This window comes from Neopelma chrysocephalum, unplaced genomic scaffold, assembly GCF_003984885.1.
Source record: "Neopelma chrysocephalum unplaced genomic scaffold, ASM398488v2 Primary Assembly neopelma1_61b, whole genome shotgun sequence".
NCBI lineage: Eukaryota > Metazoa > Chordata > Aves > Passeriformes > Pipridae > Neopelma > Neopelma chrysocephalum.
In genome coordinates, this window is record NW_020897717.1 from 4016739 (window position 1) to 4034120 (window position 17382).

General features: G+C 41.3%; 1 protein-coding gene across 6 annotated transcripts in view; it reads right to left on the minus strand.

Moving 5' to 3' along the window:
* Nucleotides 1-17382, minus strand: part of TTC7A (tetratricopeptide repeat domain 7A) — a 174885-nt gene that overhangs the window by 112851 nt on the left and 44652 nt on the right. For all 6 annotated transcript variants that reach the window (XM_027681967.1, XM_027681968.1, XM_027681971.1 and 3 more), the window contains one exon: nt 5946-6050. In XM_027681967.1, the coding sequence (XP_027537768.1) occupies nt 5946-6050 (105 nt within the window). The remainder of the gene's footprint in view (nt 1-5945; nt 6051-17382) is intronic.

Sequence of the window (17382 nt, forward strand, 5' to 3'; positions counted from 1 at the left end):
TCCCAACACCATAGAAAAAGTACTTTTTTGGGCCAGTAACAGCTAGAATTCAGTTTCCTTAGTGTCGCCACTTCTTATTCTCTCAGAAGCAAGCAAGAAACAAAGTCTCAAAGCCATACAGATATACCTCCAATTTGGCCCTTACTGTTCTTATAGACTTCTGCATACCTGGCACTGAAAAGCTGATGGAGAGAAGGGCAGCATCCCAGGTTGCAGGGAGAAGTTCCCTGCCTCCAAGACTTGCATGGAAGAAAGTTCAGAAAGCATGTATGGAGGAAAAAGAACCTAAGAGGAACTTTTTGCACTTTGAACTCAAGCTATATAAACTGTCAGGAGGCACCTGGAAGCACTAGCTAAGCAACCTCTCCACCACACCAGAAACAGGCAGACACCTGGCACGTGGAGAGAGACAGACTGCTAAACTGAACTCACACCAATGAGGTGGTAATACTGTAAGGCTGGTTGGTTTTTTTCCCCTTCTACTGCCTCCATCATGTTTGATAGAAAAAGAACAGTTGCTAGCTGTGTTACCCTGAGGGATGTTTCCTCCGGTACAGAAACTGGCTGTTCCAGCCACCCTTGTTACTTGACTGCAGCTTTTGGTGTGTGCTCCAGCCAAGCCCAGAGGCATACTGACAAGGGAGTGGAGAACAGCAGGTGCTGTCCCCTGGCCTAGTGCCACCCAGCTGGTTTCCAACTGCCACCAGCTTGTTTTTAGAAAAGCTCAAGCCCTACCCCACTGAATCAACACCCTCCAGGACTAAGTGAGAGCTGCAGTTCTCACCAGCACACATTTAGAATAACTGAAGATAAACAAATTGATGACGTACAGCAGCATGAAAATGGCACCTTGCTGTGCCAAAAAAGGGGAGCACACAAGGGAAGAGGCAGAAAATACATCAAATGACTGTGGACTTAGGACAGCAGAGAAGGTTAGTGTAGTAGGTGAGTTTGGACACCTGTGACACCAAATGATACCCAAGTACTTAAGTGACCCAAATCCTACAAAAAGGGTATCTATGCAAAATTACACATGATATTACCTTGTTGAATTGATCTCTTCTTTTGATTTTCATGACACTGGGTTGTAGGTATAGAGACTAATTCAAAGAGAATAAAATAAATATTGTGAAAAGAGAATGTTAAGTGGAAAAATTATAGGAAGAAAGTGGTCAATAAGGCATACTCTAATGAAAAGGTTTTGCCCCACAGATGTTTACAGCATATAGAGCTAATGATATGTTACCTGTGTCAGAAAAAAAAAATCCTGTGTTTTCTATGGTTGGTCCAGTCAGCATTTTCTCTTTGTGTCACCATTGCAAAGCCCAACAACTTACTCTGTGTCTAAGCTCAGCCCCCAGCACTTAGGAATACTCATGCCTTTCCTCCACTGCAGTGAGAGTGGTTTGTTCATAAAGAAGATGCATGGAAGGAAAAATTCTTGGTAATTTTTAATGTTTAAAACCCATGGGATTGCTCCAGTAACAGTAGTGGGGATGTAAGCAAGAATGTCTTTTAAAAGACATAAGAAATCTCTAGTAGGTCCTTGCCATTCATTGCTTTCTCAGTAGCCTCTCACCCCAGGGATGTCAGTCCTCTAGAATGTCCACTCAGCAGGCAGAATAAATCTGGGAACAGGACTAGATTTGATCTTTCAATAATATTCATACTGCAATGAGACCTAAGCATTTCCAGGCAACTCCAGGGCTCCTAAGTGACTGGGTACAAGCACATGCACAGCACTTATTATCTACAGTGGCAGGGTCAACAACAGACAGAAGGAGAGAGAAGCACTCTCTGATTAAGTGGTCTTTGAAAGTAATGAACGATAAGCTATTACCTCAGAAGTATGCAGCTCTAAATCTACATCCTGCCAGCCTCCCCTGACACACACACACACCATGACGTCCTGACCTCACGGTAAGTCTTACTCAGTTTTTACAACTCCATGCATGGTCTGCCCTGGCCCAACACCACACTTCTCCCTTTCCCTGACATTCCCTGTCTTCCCAGCAAAGTGCTGGAGCAGAACACTTCGCTGTGCATATTAGTTGAAAGAAATGAGGGAAAAGTCTCAGGCACAGCACCATCTTCTGCTTCAGCTTTCGCCATGGGACAAAGTCCCTTTAAAAGTTCATACCAGCTGGTAATTCTGGCATCATTCAGTGCTACAGGAGTTCTACATAACACCACTATTGCTATTGTATCAACTGTGGTGCAATGAAAATAGTAAGAACATGCCTCATGTTGTCCTGGTTTCTGTCAGAGCAGAGTTCCAGAAGATTCAAGCCTATCCCAGCACTGCAATCCTTTTCGCTCTGTGTGTATTTACAAAGTTTTTAATGTGTCTCCATTGAAATCAATAGAATAAAAGACACAGGAAAGCATCAGAGTAATCCTAAATGCTTTAAATAAGGCTCCTAAAATGGAGAAATTCAATATCTAACACTTGCCTGTAGGCAGAAGTTCCTTTTTTAGTATTTTCACAAGACCTGCCATAACAGGATCCTGGAGAACCTAGATTAGTAGTGAAATTAACAGTACTGTACTATTAAAATATTAAAAACAACAACTCATGCTGCAACTCAAAGTCACTGCCAAAATAGGCAAGTGAGCATTCAGCTGAGGCCGCGCCAGGGAAGGCTGAGTGAAAGAGGAAATTGCAGCAAGCCTTTTAGTAAGCGGAACTCTGAATTTATAGTGGAGCAAGGCAGGACAACCTCAATATGGACATATTCCAATGAAAGCTACTTCAACTTTTTTCCTATGAAAATTTAAAACAATACTCTGAACTACACTACTCAAAGACTTCCTAGTGCCTCTAGAAGCCAAAGCTTCTAGAAAGCTAAAAGACAGCTGGCTAAACACAAATGGGCTTTGTGTTCACATGACAGAAATCATCCACGTGCAAATTCAGCAAACCGCATGCCAAAACTCCAGCAAACTGGAAGGCTCAGCAGCATGACGCCTCAAAAGTAATTCTGAGCCCACTACAAACACATTTGTAACACCTGTGTAATGGGCTAGATACAGCATATAAAAATTCAAACTTTGCTGAAAACTTCTGTATTTGTATTAGGTACAGGTCTGACTGCATCCTGACCATACAAATGTGGTTTATATAGGTGCACTAGTTTTGGAGCTTTTCTGGTCCTCCAAGACTACTGGCTTAAGCTTTAGAATTAATCAAGTATTGATTTACTGTTTACACCTTTTTTTATTTTTTATTTTTTAAAAGATTTTGAAAAACTATAATTCTGAAAAAGGTAACCAAAACACTGCTTATACCATTCAGTTGTTTACTGCAGGCCCCATCCTAAAAGCTAGTGGTTGATAGGGCAGATCATCTCCTGATGTAAGCCAGCATGGTGCCACTAATATGCCAGTGGAGTAGTGCCAACTTACATCAGCTAATAATCTGGTCATACTGTCACAACAGAAGCTGGGGGCGGTTCAGTTCTTTTCCGCATCAGGCTCTGTTATACATTGATTTGCATGGCACTGTATGAATGTATGCATGTTTTCACTTTGATTTGTTCTCCATTGAGGGATTATTTCATAGATGTGATCTGAGCATCCTCAGTGTTGTAAATCACTACACTACATTTCAATTAATGTTTTTTCCCCTGGTTTTTAAAGTGTGCTGAGACATCATGTACAAAGCCAACAAAATGAGTTAAGTGATCACTAGATTAATCATGAAAGAAACTGTTCTGTGCTCCTTATGACATTCTGTAATTATCCAGCTGCATAAATGTTGTGTTTTGGGGTTATCTCTATTGCTAGTAACTGAAAAAAGACTAAGTACTGTTTGCCCATGGGCTATAAACAAACTGGATATAATACTGCACCAAAAGCATATAGTAGACAGATGCAGGACATAAATCAGCTGTTTAATTTGGATAAATGTTGATCTGATTTCACCCTTTTCCTGCCTAGCCAGCAATCAAATACATAGATATATTTCCTAATTGAGAAATTAATCATGTTTTATATGTTCTGAAAAGCAAGACGTATTTGAGTATCTGCAACTGTTAATATTTGTCCATTAGACTGTTCTCGTGCCATGTCTATCCCTCCTTTCTATTTATACTGGCATTGATCAACTTGTTCACTTCCAGTTTAAATTATTCAATTCTGATTTGATTGCCATGTAATTTAAATGCAAATAATTACTGTAAGGATGACATTTAGAAAAACAGCTCTGCTAAGCAGGAAGGTCTTTATTAGTCACAGGAGTCTGGCAGTAATATCAGAAGCATCCCTTTGACTGTGAGATGTGGGAACCTATCATTTCAGTTCTTTTAAAAGATGCTCTGATTTCCCTCTGATTCCCCTTAATTAAAACTCTTCTATTCCATCATCAAGTTTCATATGAGGGTAGATCACAGGCCAGTGACTGAAAGGAAGAGGGGAGAGGAATATTTTTAATTTGGTTTTAGTTCATAAGGTTGTGCTCTAGATAACTGCAGTAAAATTACCCTCTTGTGAAATCATGTTTTCATTTCATACTGCACTCCAGTTCTAAGCCACAGTCTGATTAAGTAACACTGAAAAAGCAGTAGATAAAAGAAAAAACCCTCTTGCTTTGCAATAGTCAAAACCAGCTCATTTTTCCCTTCTTCCCTTTCTTATTTTTTAGGGTTCGCCTTTTGCTTTACCAGCTCTGCCATATATGAGAAGTCTGAAGACATGGGATTGCCCAAGGACAGAGGTGGAACTGAATTACAGCCTCACTGTCTTTTCTAAGTGTCTCTATAACAAGGTATTTTTTTATATGCTAGCTGTGCTTTGAAAACTTCATCAGAGACATTAGTAAGCCTGGTCAACACACTTGTAATGCCCGACTTTCACATTGTTTTACATCTATAAGAACAGAAAAAAACCTTATTTGCTTCATTTTAAAAAATAATATTGACTGTGAATGTTATTTTATATCACTGAATGACTTTCAGCCCTCAAAATTTAGATACTGAGCTATGGGTACAAAGCTAAATTGCTCATATGTAGAGCAGAGGTAGGCTGGGTAGCTCAGGAAGGATTCCCTGAATGCCCTCAGACCTGGAAGATTTTTCCTAGAACAAGATGCTGCCCAGTTCTTGCTGACTCATATATAAGTTTAACCATTACAGTCTGAACAGTTTAGTTCATTCAAAAACATACATAACCAGATGGCCTTCCTCATGGTGGTGTCAACTGACAGAACTCAAGTTTAGCTGAACACCAGCTTTCACCACATAGGGATGGAGAGGATGGGGAGGCAGGGGTAAGAGGGCACAACAAAAGCAAATGTGAAAGAACTTTTCACCAAAATCTGGGCAGATTCTTTTAGTGTTTTCTTTCATGTTTTCTTGCATCTTTGTTTTACTTCTACTAGCAATTGTAATCCTTCACTGACTGCAGGGACACCTCGTGGTGAGGACAGGTGAGAACAGCAGGTTGCTATTTAGTTAATTAAACCGAGTAGCAAAAGAGTGACATGTTTCTGCTCCTTTGGATAATCACAGGCACCAACTTCCACTCCCACTCTTCTTCTGGGGCATACATTAACACATCCAGAGCACAAAACACTGATACAGCAACTTCAAGAATACAGGACTGAGTTGTCCAGTGGACTCAAACTGTCTAACAGTCCACTTATAACTATTAACTTTTTTCTTTCAGGGGCTACAAGAGTGGCCAATTCAACACAACATTCAGTTGAAGAAGCAGTCCTCAGCATGGCTCTTACAGCTTTCCATCCTCCTCCTTTTTTTAATATGCCAGTAAAACACATTTCAACGACTCACTGCAAAATTTCTTGCTGGGATTTACACTTTTTTAAAAGGTACACATGCGCATGATTTTTAGCAGGGATTCCCTTTCTTCCCACTGCAACTACACTGTGGCACTGCCACTGCAGAACCTGATCTGTTACATAATAAGAATTGCATCAGCTTGCTTACCCAGTGCAGCGACCCAATGCAGACCTTGGCAGCCAGAAGAGGAACGGTGGGATCCGTAGGTCGCAGTTTAGCACATTCTTTGAGCACTGACACAGCATATGCCGACTGGAAGAGAAGTGGGAGAGAGAGAAGGAGGAAATAAAAAAGGCTGATTAGACAATGCTGTTACAGAGTCCAAGCAAGATATTTCAGTGACATGTACAAGGAAGTACTATGGAGAAAAGAATCACGTTAGCAACAAGTTAGCAACTTTATTCCCACCTCCACACACAGACACCTGTGTGCACATGTGCACACAAACACATGCCCTTCCTACGCTCAGAGGAAACACACCAAAGAGCCAGCCCTGGCTGTGCACAAGAAAGTTTTCCTTAGCTGTTAATGCACTGGTTATTTTAACTCTGCCCTCTCAATATACAAGAATTCTGCTATAGTTTTCCTTGCACATAACCATGTCCCAGTAAGACAGATCATAAAGATCTTATCCTCCAGTACATTAACATTTTAGGTCAACTCTACTCAGAGAGGTTTGTGCAGCTAAAGTAATCTGCCTGGTAGGTTGTTCTATGTCTTCTGCAATTCCAGGACATACAAGAATACAACTGGGACCCCACCATACAAAGGGTGGAGCAAGCAACTGCAGATGAATACACTGTTCAGTGGGTACTCCAAGCAAGATATTTCTTAGAAAGAAAGCCTGTAAAACTCTTGCTGTCTTCCTGGTGTTAGGTTACTATTAATGAGGACACTTATTAAGATTAGCAGTTACACAGCTGTTATGATTCAATGTGCTCTGCAAACATTGCTTTTTACAGCACATACTCATGGCTGCCACATTTCAGATGGTTTAAATGAGAACGAGGAAAGCTCTGGTCTGAGATGGTGGTACGAAGACCTAGTCAGCTGATGAGGAGGCAAAAGAAGTTACCCTATCACAGTCTCCCAGCCCATCCCACCCGAACCACAGTTTCTATCATGATTAAACCTTCCTCACTAATGATCCCTGATGCACTCAGATTTTCTCATCCTTGAGAAAGGAGAAGTTTTATTCTTTTAGAATTTCTCCTTGCATGCCCCTTTCCTCCTAAACTCTTCCACATAGTCCCAAGACACATGCAGGCCTCTCTGACTCAGTGTTCCTGCTCAGAAGCACATTAAATAGTCATGGCCTTTCCATAATACAGGAGAGCGGCAACAGAAGCTTGTAAAGTCAAAATAACAGCTATTCCTATCGAGTCCCAGGCATCTCCTCCTGGCCCCCAGAGGCTCTCCCTACCAGAACTCTGACCAGCACAGGCATCTGGGTCTGGTGCCTGCTGCAATTCCCTGCATGGCAGCTTCCCACCAGACATCAGCACTTCCCCTCCCTCCTGCCACATCAAATCGGGCTGTGCCTGCTGACTCCTTTCTCCACAGAACTGAAGGTCCACCTCTTGCTACTGCATTTAAAAGCCTGGTTAGGAATTTGCTTAGAAGGGAGTCTGAGAAGATGGAAAAACAGATGTACACCAGCCATGCTCATACTAAGAGGGGTTTCATAATCAAAGATCTAAGCTCCACGGCAGCAGAGAGCAAACCCTGTCGCTTGAAAAGCACACCCTGATGTGTGGTCTGAAGAAAAGCAATGGCACGCCCTATGTTCTTCCTCTTGCTTCCCCTTACCTAGAGCATCAGGTATGATCAATAAAAGTAAGGAAACAGTTGCCATTTTACAATTCAAAACGCACAATTTGCCTAAAGCCAGAAGGAAGCTTGTCTCAGAGCAAAGATGGGAATCAATAAACTTTGTCTGGAGCTTGAACCATTACCTCATCCCTCTCAGAAATAAAGACACGGGTAATTCAGCTCTTAGATACAGGAAGGAACACACCACTGGGCTTTGCTGTCACAAGGTGACTAGCATCCCTCAGAATGAACCTCTCTGACACCTATTTGTTCAGAACAAGTGGTATCTCAGGTTTTAATAGCATCTTACTCCTCTCTTTCACAGAATGCTACCTGCATTGCAAGCAGCTGGTATTCCCAGTAGCATACTGCACATGTTGGAAATCCAAGTGTAACCCCACAAGGAACCTACCTGGCACATCATCTTCTTCCTCTTCTACATATATTCCAACCTCACAGGTGCTTCTAGAAAAAATATATGTGCCAGTGGGACAACATGCACCATGACAGTCAGTATATCTGCAACTGAACTCCACCCATCCTTGTCATCTCACCATGCAAAAGTGAATTAAAAAGGCCAGATATGTAAGAGACACTGTCCATAGTGAAGGTTGCAGAAATAGACACAAACTAAACCCAGTGGTGGTTTTTCAGCTCCCCATCAGCAGCATGACTGCAGGGAAAGCAGGAGGCACCAGGGAGCTGGTGACAGCTCTCCTATGGGTCAGCACAACCAGCACTAGCACAAATCAAAGCAGTGACAGGCCTGTCCTAATTTGGGCCACAGCTGCAGGACTTCCCCAGGTCTACATTAGAAGAGAAGTGATACAAGTCCCAAGTCTGCTCAGGAGGCAACTGCAAAACAGTGACTACTCAATGCTGCAAAGCAGAATGTCCCAGCCTGTGCCTACACCCAAACACCTCACATGTGGAGTCACTTTATTACGTGCACTCGGGAGCTTCTGAACATCGGTTTACAAGAGCGAGAGCCACAGTTTCTACCCTGCTTCTTAAACATTTACAAAGTTATGTCACTTTAAAAAGGTTTATAAAATTTGCAACTAAAACATATGGAGCAGAAGGGGTTTTAGAAACAGGGTGATATGAAGCCTTTCTCCCCAGCTGCATTTTAAAAATTCAAGAGCCGTTATATAATTTCACCTTGAAAACTTTACTCAGCAGATATTTTATATAGATGATGAAAATGTTAGTCAAGGAATGACAGAAGAAATAATATCCCACTTCCACAGTGACCTTACTTAGGGGAGACTGGCATGACATATAGTATCAAGGTTTCTTAAAGATACTAATTACAGACATTAATATCCAAGGGAAAAATACTATCCACTCATTACTGAATACAGATGTCACTGGTTTGTAAAAATACTTAATATGAAACAGTGTTTGTACAACATTGAAATAATCTGATAATTAAAATGTACATATTCTTTCACTTTGTGTGGGTGGACCAGGCAGCCAAGCGCATTGTTTGTGAGATTCACTGCAAGGCAATAATAATTAGATTTATTGGTGAGAAATGTTTTGAGAAGAGCAGAAATTGAACTCCAATTCAGTGCATGCTTCCTACTCAAAATTCTGAGCTTTAGAGGGGCTCACATCATAATTCAAGACAGGATTTCAGCTCTTTCTGTTTAGCTTGCTAATTGCTGGATTATAATGACTGCACTGGAACCAGTTCCCAAGGACTTCAGAAAACTAGGGATTTGCCTCTGGGTCTCATTTTGCCTCTCTCTGGGAAGAAGGCTTTTAACGTTCCCTCAAACATACACACACCTGTTAAACAGACATGGTTTAAAAAAATGGCAAACTTGCTGACAGCTGCCTCATGGGGGTTTCAATTTTGCTTATGGGAGGTCTAACGTAGAAGTTCTCAGCCTTGGGATCTTCATCAGATTTAAGATTCATGACCATCCTCCCTTTGTTATGACCAACAAAGCACACAGTTCAAATCAGGTTATGGAGTGGAAATGTTGCTCTAATGAGAATGTTCAGCCATCGAAGAAGTTTCAAAAAGGGTAAGGGACTTAAGAATTTCAAATACCTGATTGGGCATCTCCATCCTTCACATAACAACAACTTCAGGGTTTTTAAAATGGAGACAAAGATGAACATGGCACTACTGTTGCATATTTAAATCCAAGATCTGTACAAAGCTGGTTTTCTCTGTCAATTTTCCTCTCATCTAATCTACTTACATACCATATTTTTCTTCTGCAGAGATCACAAACATCCTCCACAATAATTTCTGAGAAAAAAATTAGGCAGTTTCTGGGAAGTAGAAAGCAATACTGATAAATGCCTGCTTTTGATACAGGCTTCTGAAAGAGCTGTATGTACCACATGGAATTTGGGGGCAAGGGCACTTCTTGATCTCCAGTAAGAAATCACAAGGAAGCTATGGGGAAGGAGAAGGAAGGAGAGGACACCTTCCCCTAAGTAATTACAGCAGCCATGGTTTTGAATCCTTTAAGGGAGTAAAATGTAAAGAAAAACAACTATCCAAATACAGAACACAATTCTCATTCCCCATTTACTAATTCAATAATGAAGCATGAAGACATACTCTTCAAAGATTCTTGTACATGAGGTCTTGCCATCCGTTATGATAAACTCATAGATGCTGCCCAAATGCTGGTTTTCCTAGCTTACTCCAGCATAATTTTCTTTCCCCTCCTCTGCTCTCTCACTATACCAAAGCAACAAAAGAAGGATGTTAGCAACTTGTTTCATGTTTAGAAGATAAGAAACCAGAGATATAAGTAAAAGAAAGAAGAATTCCCAGACAGTAAATCATGCCAGACAAACTCTGACACGCTATAAATAGTTGCTCTCCTCTTGCAAAGGTTCCAAAGACTTTTCTAGTTTTTTTGCTTCTTTGGTAATACTCTTTAGCCAGAGGGAAAAACTTTTCACCTCACAGTGGTGGTTTTGGTAGACAGCCTCATTCCCAATTCACCTGGCAGTTTAGTACAGAGATGATCTCCACAACTAGTACTGCTATATTTCTAGCATCATCCTGTCTGACTTTAAAAACTGCATTATTTCAAAGGGATTGTGGGGAAGGAGAGGAAATCTTTCATCACTATGCAAGAATTAATATTCCCTGTATCCTGGGATTCACAGACATTTAACTATAAATGACCTTGAACCAACAGAAAGATGACAGTCTGAGCCAGCAATTGAGAACTCTGGAATTAGTTGTTTTGATGTTACCCTTCCACTGAATTCAGCGATTTCTGTGAATCCCTCAGCATAAACATTATTCCCCTAACATTTACTTCTCTTAACATGAGGACCAATTCTCTCCCTTTTCTTTTACCGCATATTTAGCAAATTAGAGCACTGGAGTTAAGCAGCTTCCAATACTCCCTCTTAAAAGTACCTCTTAAATTCTAAGATCTATAAGCATACATTTGTCCTTGTTAATTGTGACAAACACCTCACTTCACACTTTCTGTCAAGGAAAGAGAGTTAAGCCTGAAGGTAATTATATAGTCCACCTAGGTATTCTGCTTGACAGCCAGGCATCTTAGGAAATTTCCATTTTTTGTACTATCTACAGCACACAGGCAAACTCCCTTCTAATCTTTCCTTTGCGCCAAATGAAACCAAACTATTGAATATCCCCTAGATAGCTGACCTTTGTAACACGATCTTTAACCAATGGATGTTCAATATTTTAACTTTCGTTCCCCAGCAATGCTATTTAAGGAGCCATCTGAGGCCTCTGCTGCTCCCAAGGTTCCTGCCTGTAATACAAAGAGAAATGTACTTTTTTTATGCCAGTTGCCTAGCAACCAGCCTAAGCTTTTGCAAGGAAACCAACAGAAGGAACAGCCTAAATCATAAAATTTGTCTGCTGTTGCTGCAGAATTATGTATTAAATATATTTATAACTTTCCTTCTAACCTTCTGGAAAGCTGTATGTTGGCAGTACAGGCATGGCTGAGTCAAACTTGAAGCTCCTCGAAGCACTTAGAGACATCTGCTATTGCTGCACTGTTTAAATAAGGGGAAGATTCCTTTTTTTTGGGTGCAACACAGATATGAGCAGCTCAGACATTAGCTTGTCGTTATTTGGCTATGACCAGTATGTATTAGCAACTTGCTCAGGGCTCCAAAATCAAAGTTCATGGCTGTGTAAGACTGGTTTCAAAATCCTAAAAATGCTGCCAGAACAAGCTCTGGGCAAGGCTGCAACATCTCCAACTGCTGAGCAGCCAAGGGTAGCACAGTGACACTGCAAGATTAGCTCTGGGAAGAGCTGGAGCCTGCTCCCTCAGAAACACAGTTGAATGACATATGCCAAGGAAGATGCGATTATTTTCCCTTGTATAACACAAGACGCCTCTTGAATTGTTATGTGATTAAGAAAACCATTCAGGTAGACAAGCATGACGATTTCTTCCTCTGTGCCTTAAACATGAACAAACATAAAGGGTACGAGCAGAAAGGAGCACTTCGCGTAGTTGAAAGCTGCTTTATCTGCCTGGTTTTGCAAGCTTGGAGCTTATATTCCCTACTGCCAAGCCTATCTATCTATCTATCTATGTGGTAATGTTGACCATTTTTCCTATGCTGTCCTTAGTATGGGCTATCAGGGGCTGGGGGTGATGAGCAACAATGCAGTTGTTTCTGAAGTCACACAGTTGCTGTCCTCAAGGCAAGCACTGAGCTGACAATGTTCCCAGGGGCTAGAGAGCTTCGTGCCAGGCACCCCAGGAACACATCAGCAATACAAGGCCTGCTGAACACAGCCCTTGCCTCCAGGTACCCGCTTCCAGCTCCAGTGAGCTCTCACAGAGGCTTTTCCCCACAGACCTATTAATTGTTCCTGAGCTCTTCTTTAGTCACTTTTTGATGCACTTCATCCCCTCAATGAGAATACAGTATGAGAGGTAAAAGCAGATTATCCTCTCCTAGCAGATGCTCCAGGCTTCCTTCAGCTGGCTAAGGCTATATTGCTCCCCACCCCTCCTCTCAAAAAACACACATCCTAAAGCTCTTAATTCACTAACCAAGTTGTGTTGTGGGGGTTTTTTGGGTAGAAACATTAAACGTGAGCGTGAAAATGTTTCTATGTACTCCATACACCAACAACAATAAACATTCACTGGACATGAGAGATTAAGACTCATGAGAGTTGAATGGCTCAGTTAGGGCATCCAGCACTTTTAGACAAAGTAGACTCGTTGTTCACAGAATAATTTCACAGCTATCCTTGAAGAATCCCTCTCTCACTACCCTTAGGAAAACAGCAAATCATTGTCACTAAATACAAATCTTGTCTCCTTGGGTAGTAGGTAGAAGAGAGGCATTGGTGTTGCCTCATGTTGTTGAAGGCACATATTTTCACAGTTTATCTTTCCCTTAAGCAATGTGACAGGTAAAAAAGACACTCACAATGCAGATCTAGAAGACTTTCTTAAATACCGTAAATTTAACCTAGAGCCCACTCACGATGCGCTCCCGAGTCTCTACTCCCAGAGAGCTCCAGTGACACTTTGGAACACCAGGGCTAGGTCTCGGGTGAGGGTATTAGGTGTGGAAGGGGACAGAAATCCGAACAAGGAACATGTAACTGATCCAACTGGTCCAAGGCCAATGAAATGCTTGCGAGTGCACAAGGACCCTATTTCACATCCCTTGTGCTTGTAATACATCATCTAGACACTATGACAATTTTGCCTCCAACTTCAGAAATGTTGGTAGAGCTACCCTAGTCTGCAGGAGAGCTGTGTGCTGGTAACCTGCATGACCTCCAGTGGAAAGTGTTTAGCTGGAAAGCAGCAGCAGAGAAGAAGTCTGCCCCAAGCAGCTCTCTCTCTCTTCAGCACTGTCAAGACTACAAAGTCATCTCTACTCTGTAAATGAGAGTTTGGTCCTTCCTTTCCCCATGCTGCTGAATACTGGTCACTTTTTCAAAATCTTGAGACAAACAGATGCAACTGTCTGCACTCATTTTACTCTGGCAGCAGGACAGTGGCTCATCTCACTGCCTGAGGACTCTGCCAGATGGCATCCGGCTATCATACCACTCGCCAATCAGGCTCCAGCCTTTCCATGCATGGCAGCAGAGCCAGGGAGCTGCTATGCCCACTCAGCCTCTAGCTGTTGTATTACCACATTGCCAAGGTTATTACCAGCAGAAGCAACTTAAAGCATCTTTGAAGAACCCAGCATTCAGTTTTCCAGCACCACAAGAACAAGGGTAAGGCATTAGACTAATTTAAAAGTCTTTTGCCTATCCAGAACTGCACTTGGTGACATAGGACAACTCTCACCATGTCTTTGCCATTGTCTAGGCTTTCTCAGCATTTCATCTAAAATTGCCTACATAAGTCTTCCAAATATAATGGTGGATTTTAGTAATTTAAGTATACATGCCTTCTTTGTTTAGAGAATATACAGCTCAGTATAACAGGCATTTCAAAGAACGGGTTAAAAAACAACCAGACCACACCATCTTTCTCATTATGCAAGTTGCTGAGAAACACAGGGAAGTGAAATTGCTGTTACTTCACTATTTCCACCACCTAAATGGATAAAAGACAGACAGGAAGGTTATGCTTCTCTGAGTTTTTTCATTCACTGTTTTAGAAGCCCCAAGGCCTGTAGGAACTTACCGAAGTCATGTGCCTATTTTTGTTAAGACACATGTTTTTCAGAATAATGTGTAAACTCGAGCCTACATGCAGTAATGAGCCTAGGTGACTGGCTTGACATTCAGACTGATCACTTGTGAAAAATGACAATCACCATTTGGCAATTTTTGGCTGGCAGAGGACTAAACGACTTTGAAATTCGACTTGATTGACTTAATCTGAAAATGAATAAACAAAATAAAAGTAACAGTAGTCAAATTCAGTGTAGAATAGAAGGCAAGATAGGATTTTACAGCACTTTCAAGAAGGTCAAAGTTTGAAAATCCTAAAAACATATTAAAAAAAAAAAAAAAGATAAACCAAAGTTTCCAGCATTTACAGCTTGATAGAACTGTTCCTGTTGTGCCCAGGATTTATGAGCATGATTTGCTGTACTGCAGAACGAGTAATGCTGCAGGATGTGAGATTTCATTACCAAGAAATGAGATCAGGAATTGGCTGTGACTGAGACAGGTGAAAACAGATCTTTACCTATAAAAGCTCAAGTATACTCTGCATTCTGCAGTCTAGACAGACCACATTGTTTTCTCATCAGTTCTTTCTACAACGCTGGAGCACTTACTTTTAAATGAACTCTGTCCTGCTATCAAGCTCCAAAGCAACATAAAAATGTATGCCACATTTCCCATTAGCAAGATGACGCATTGCAGAGTATACGACAGGAATCCTCAGGGAATACTTTGGGATTAGAAGCGAAATACTGCACAGATGGGACTGCTGGGTAAGGGAATTCCCTCTGACCTATATAGGGCTCAGAACATTTAGAGCTTTTACATCAATAGGCAAGATAGGACATTTTACCTTGTAAATATTTAAAGTACAGGCAAAAAGACATGACATACTTGAAAATCTGAAAAGACAGGGCAGTTATAGAGACGGATACTTGTGTTGCTCTTTTTTTTTTTTTTAAGTACCAAATATTCAGTAATTTCTAGGGAAGGTGAAGAAGTATGCAAACATATAGGGACAGGGACAGAATTGCCATGCAAGTTATTAGAAGGTAAAGATCAGACTGCATTTTTAATCATCATACTAACCTACGATTGAACCACAGTTATTCTCTGCATACATTCACTCTCAACCATTGGCAGTTAAAAATCTAGATTTGCTCTCCAGCAGATCACTAGAGCTACAGCATTATCTGCTGTTCAGAAACAGGTCACACAACTTGTAAAAAGCTGATAAAGCTCTCAGACAATTCCTGTGAATATGGGAAGATACTGTGTCTTTCCACCATAGCCTATGCAGTCATTGTTGTCCTCAGTATCAAGAGATCAAGTATCTGGAGGATTTGTAAAGACACAGAGGGCAGGACTGTGCTAACTCCAGCTGAATGCCAAGGAGAGCTGGACATGACTTGTAAACCCCCGACCTGACATAGGCCAGTGCAAGGTATTAGCACCATGTCACCAAGCTCATTGTTTAAGTATTCCATTAGTAGCTTCAGGTTTCCTTATACATGATTGAGTCCAGCCATTGTTTTCATACTTGGAATTGGATTTTGAAATGCTTGTACTGAACTTCTATAGGAATCTGCAAGGCTCTTTCTGCCCAAATATCTCCCTTCAGCTCCCCACTGACCTAATATGTGTTGCCAAAGCTTTGGTATCTCATAAATCAGCTATATCTGTTCTATTCAAAAAGAGACAACTGTAGAGTTCCACAACAGAGTCAAGAGTGTGCACGGTCCCACCGAGTACACCCCTGGTGCGTCACAGAGGTGGCACTACATATTTGCCCAGGGTGTTCAACAGATGCCCAATGATGCAGGCTCCACACAACCTCCACAGGGCAATCTTTTTCCAGTGTTCCACTATCCTTTTTTGCCTCTTGACAGGACACATGAACTTGTGTTGATGCAACTGGAAGCCATCACATCTTGTCCTACCCACCACAGACAAGATTAACCCCTTCTTTTAAGAGCTCTTGAAGACTTGTTTCTCTTAATCATTTCAGTCCTGCTTACTATACCCTTAGCCATATTTGATGCTCTTTATTAGACTTTCTCTTGGTTTTCTGCCATTTTCTTGAAGTATAATGCTTAACAACTGACATTCTTCCAAGATAAGGCATTGCCTATGTTTACAGAAGTCAAGGAATCCCTTCAGACATCTTGAAAGTTTTGCAGCCACTTATACATCACAAGATGACAATTTCTTTACAAAAGCATACCACTGCAGATTCATCTCCCATGTCCATGCCAAAGCCACTCTTTCCAGCTTAGCTTATAGGCATAAAAGGACAGTAGTACCTGCAATGTGCCAGATGACTGCTAGTTGGTGGTCTCCATGGATTCCTGTACACTCCATGGGCACAGAATATATGACCACATTAAGTGGTCTACCAGTGCATAGCATCAATTTGCTCATACCTCCCAAAAGTGTAGGTGGGGACTCCAGAAAGAACAGGTTACATTTTGTACCATCTACATTTCCTACAGTAAGTCCACTCTTTTAACACTAATAAAAAAAAGCTCCTGCTGCCACTGCCTACCTTTCACAACCAGATTTCAGCCATCTCAATGGTTTACTGATAACTTTCACAAATATTATACTAATTTTAAAACAACACTTATGCTAAAACACATGACCATTCCAATATTCACACATGCTTTCTTTTTCTAAAGTATATTTTGTACCGAGCATTTAAAAAATATTAAACCTTGCAAGCTCTCTATGACAAAACATTAACATTTCCTTGATCATATGGAGAAACCGCAGCTTAAGTCAACTGCCCAAAGACACAGAGTGAGTTGAGTTTTAGACATCAGTTCTTTCTTATACTAAGCACATTTATGTTGAACCTGCAGAGAACGGACAGCTGTACAACACTCAGCAACCTGCACGGATGCACAAAATTCATTTTCTCCTGATAATGAGAAACAAACACGACATGGAAAGAACACTACTCAATACCAAATGCATGCACCTGACCACAAAGTGCAATTGGAGACTACAAGGAGAGCACTGTCCTTCAACATAGTCGCCTGATGGCCCTACTCCCACAAAATACATGGATTTGCACATTCAAACAAGTAATCTAGATACACTCTGCCAGAGGAAAATGTGCCCTTTCTAAGTCCTTCA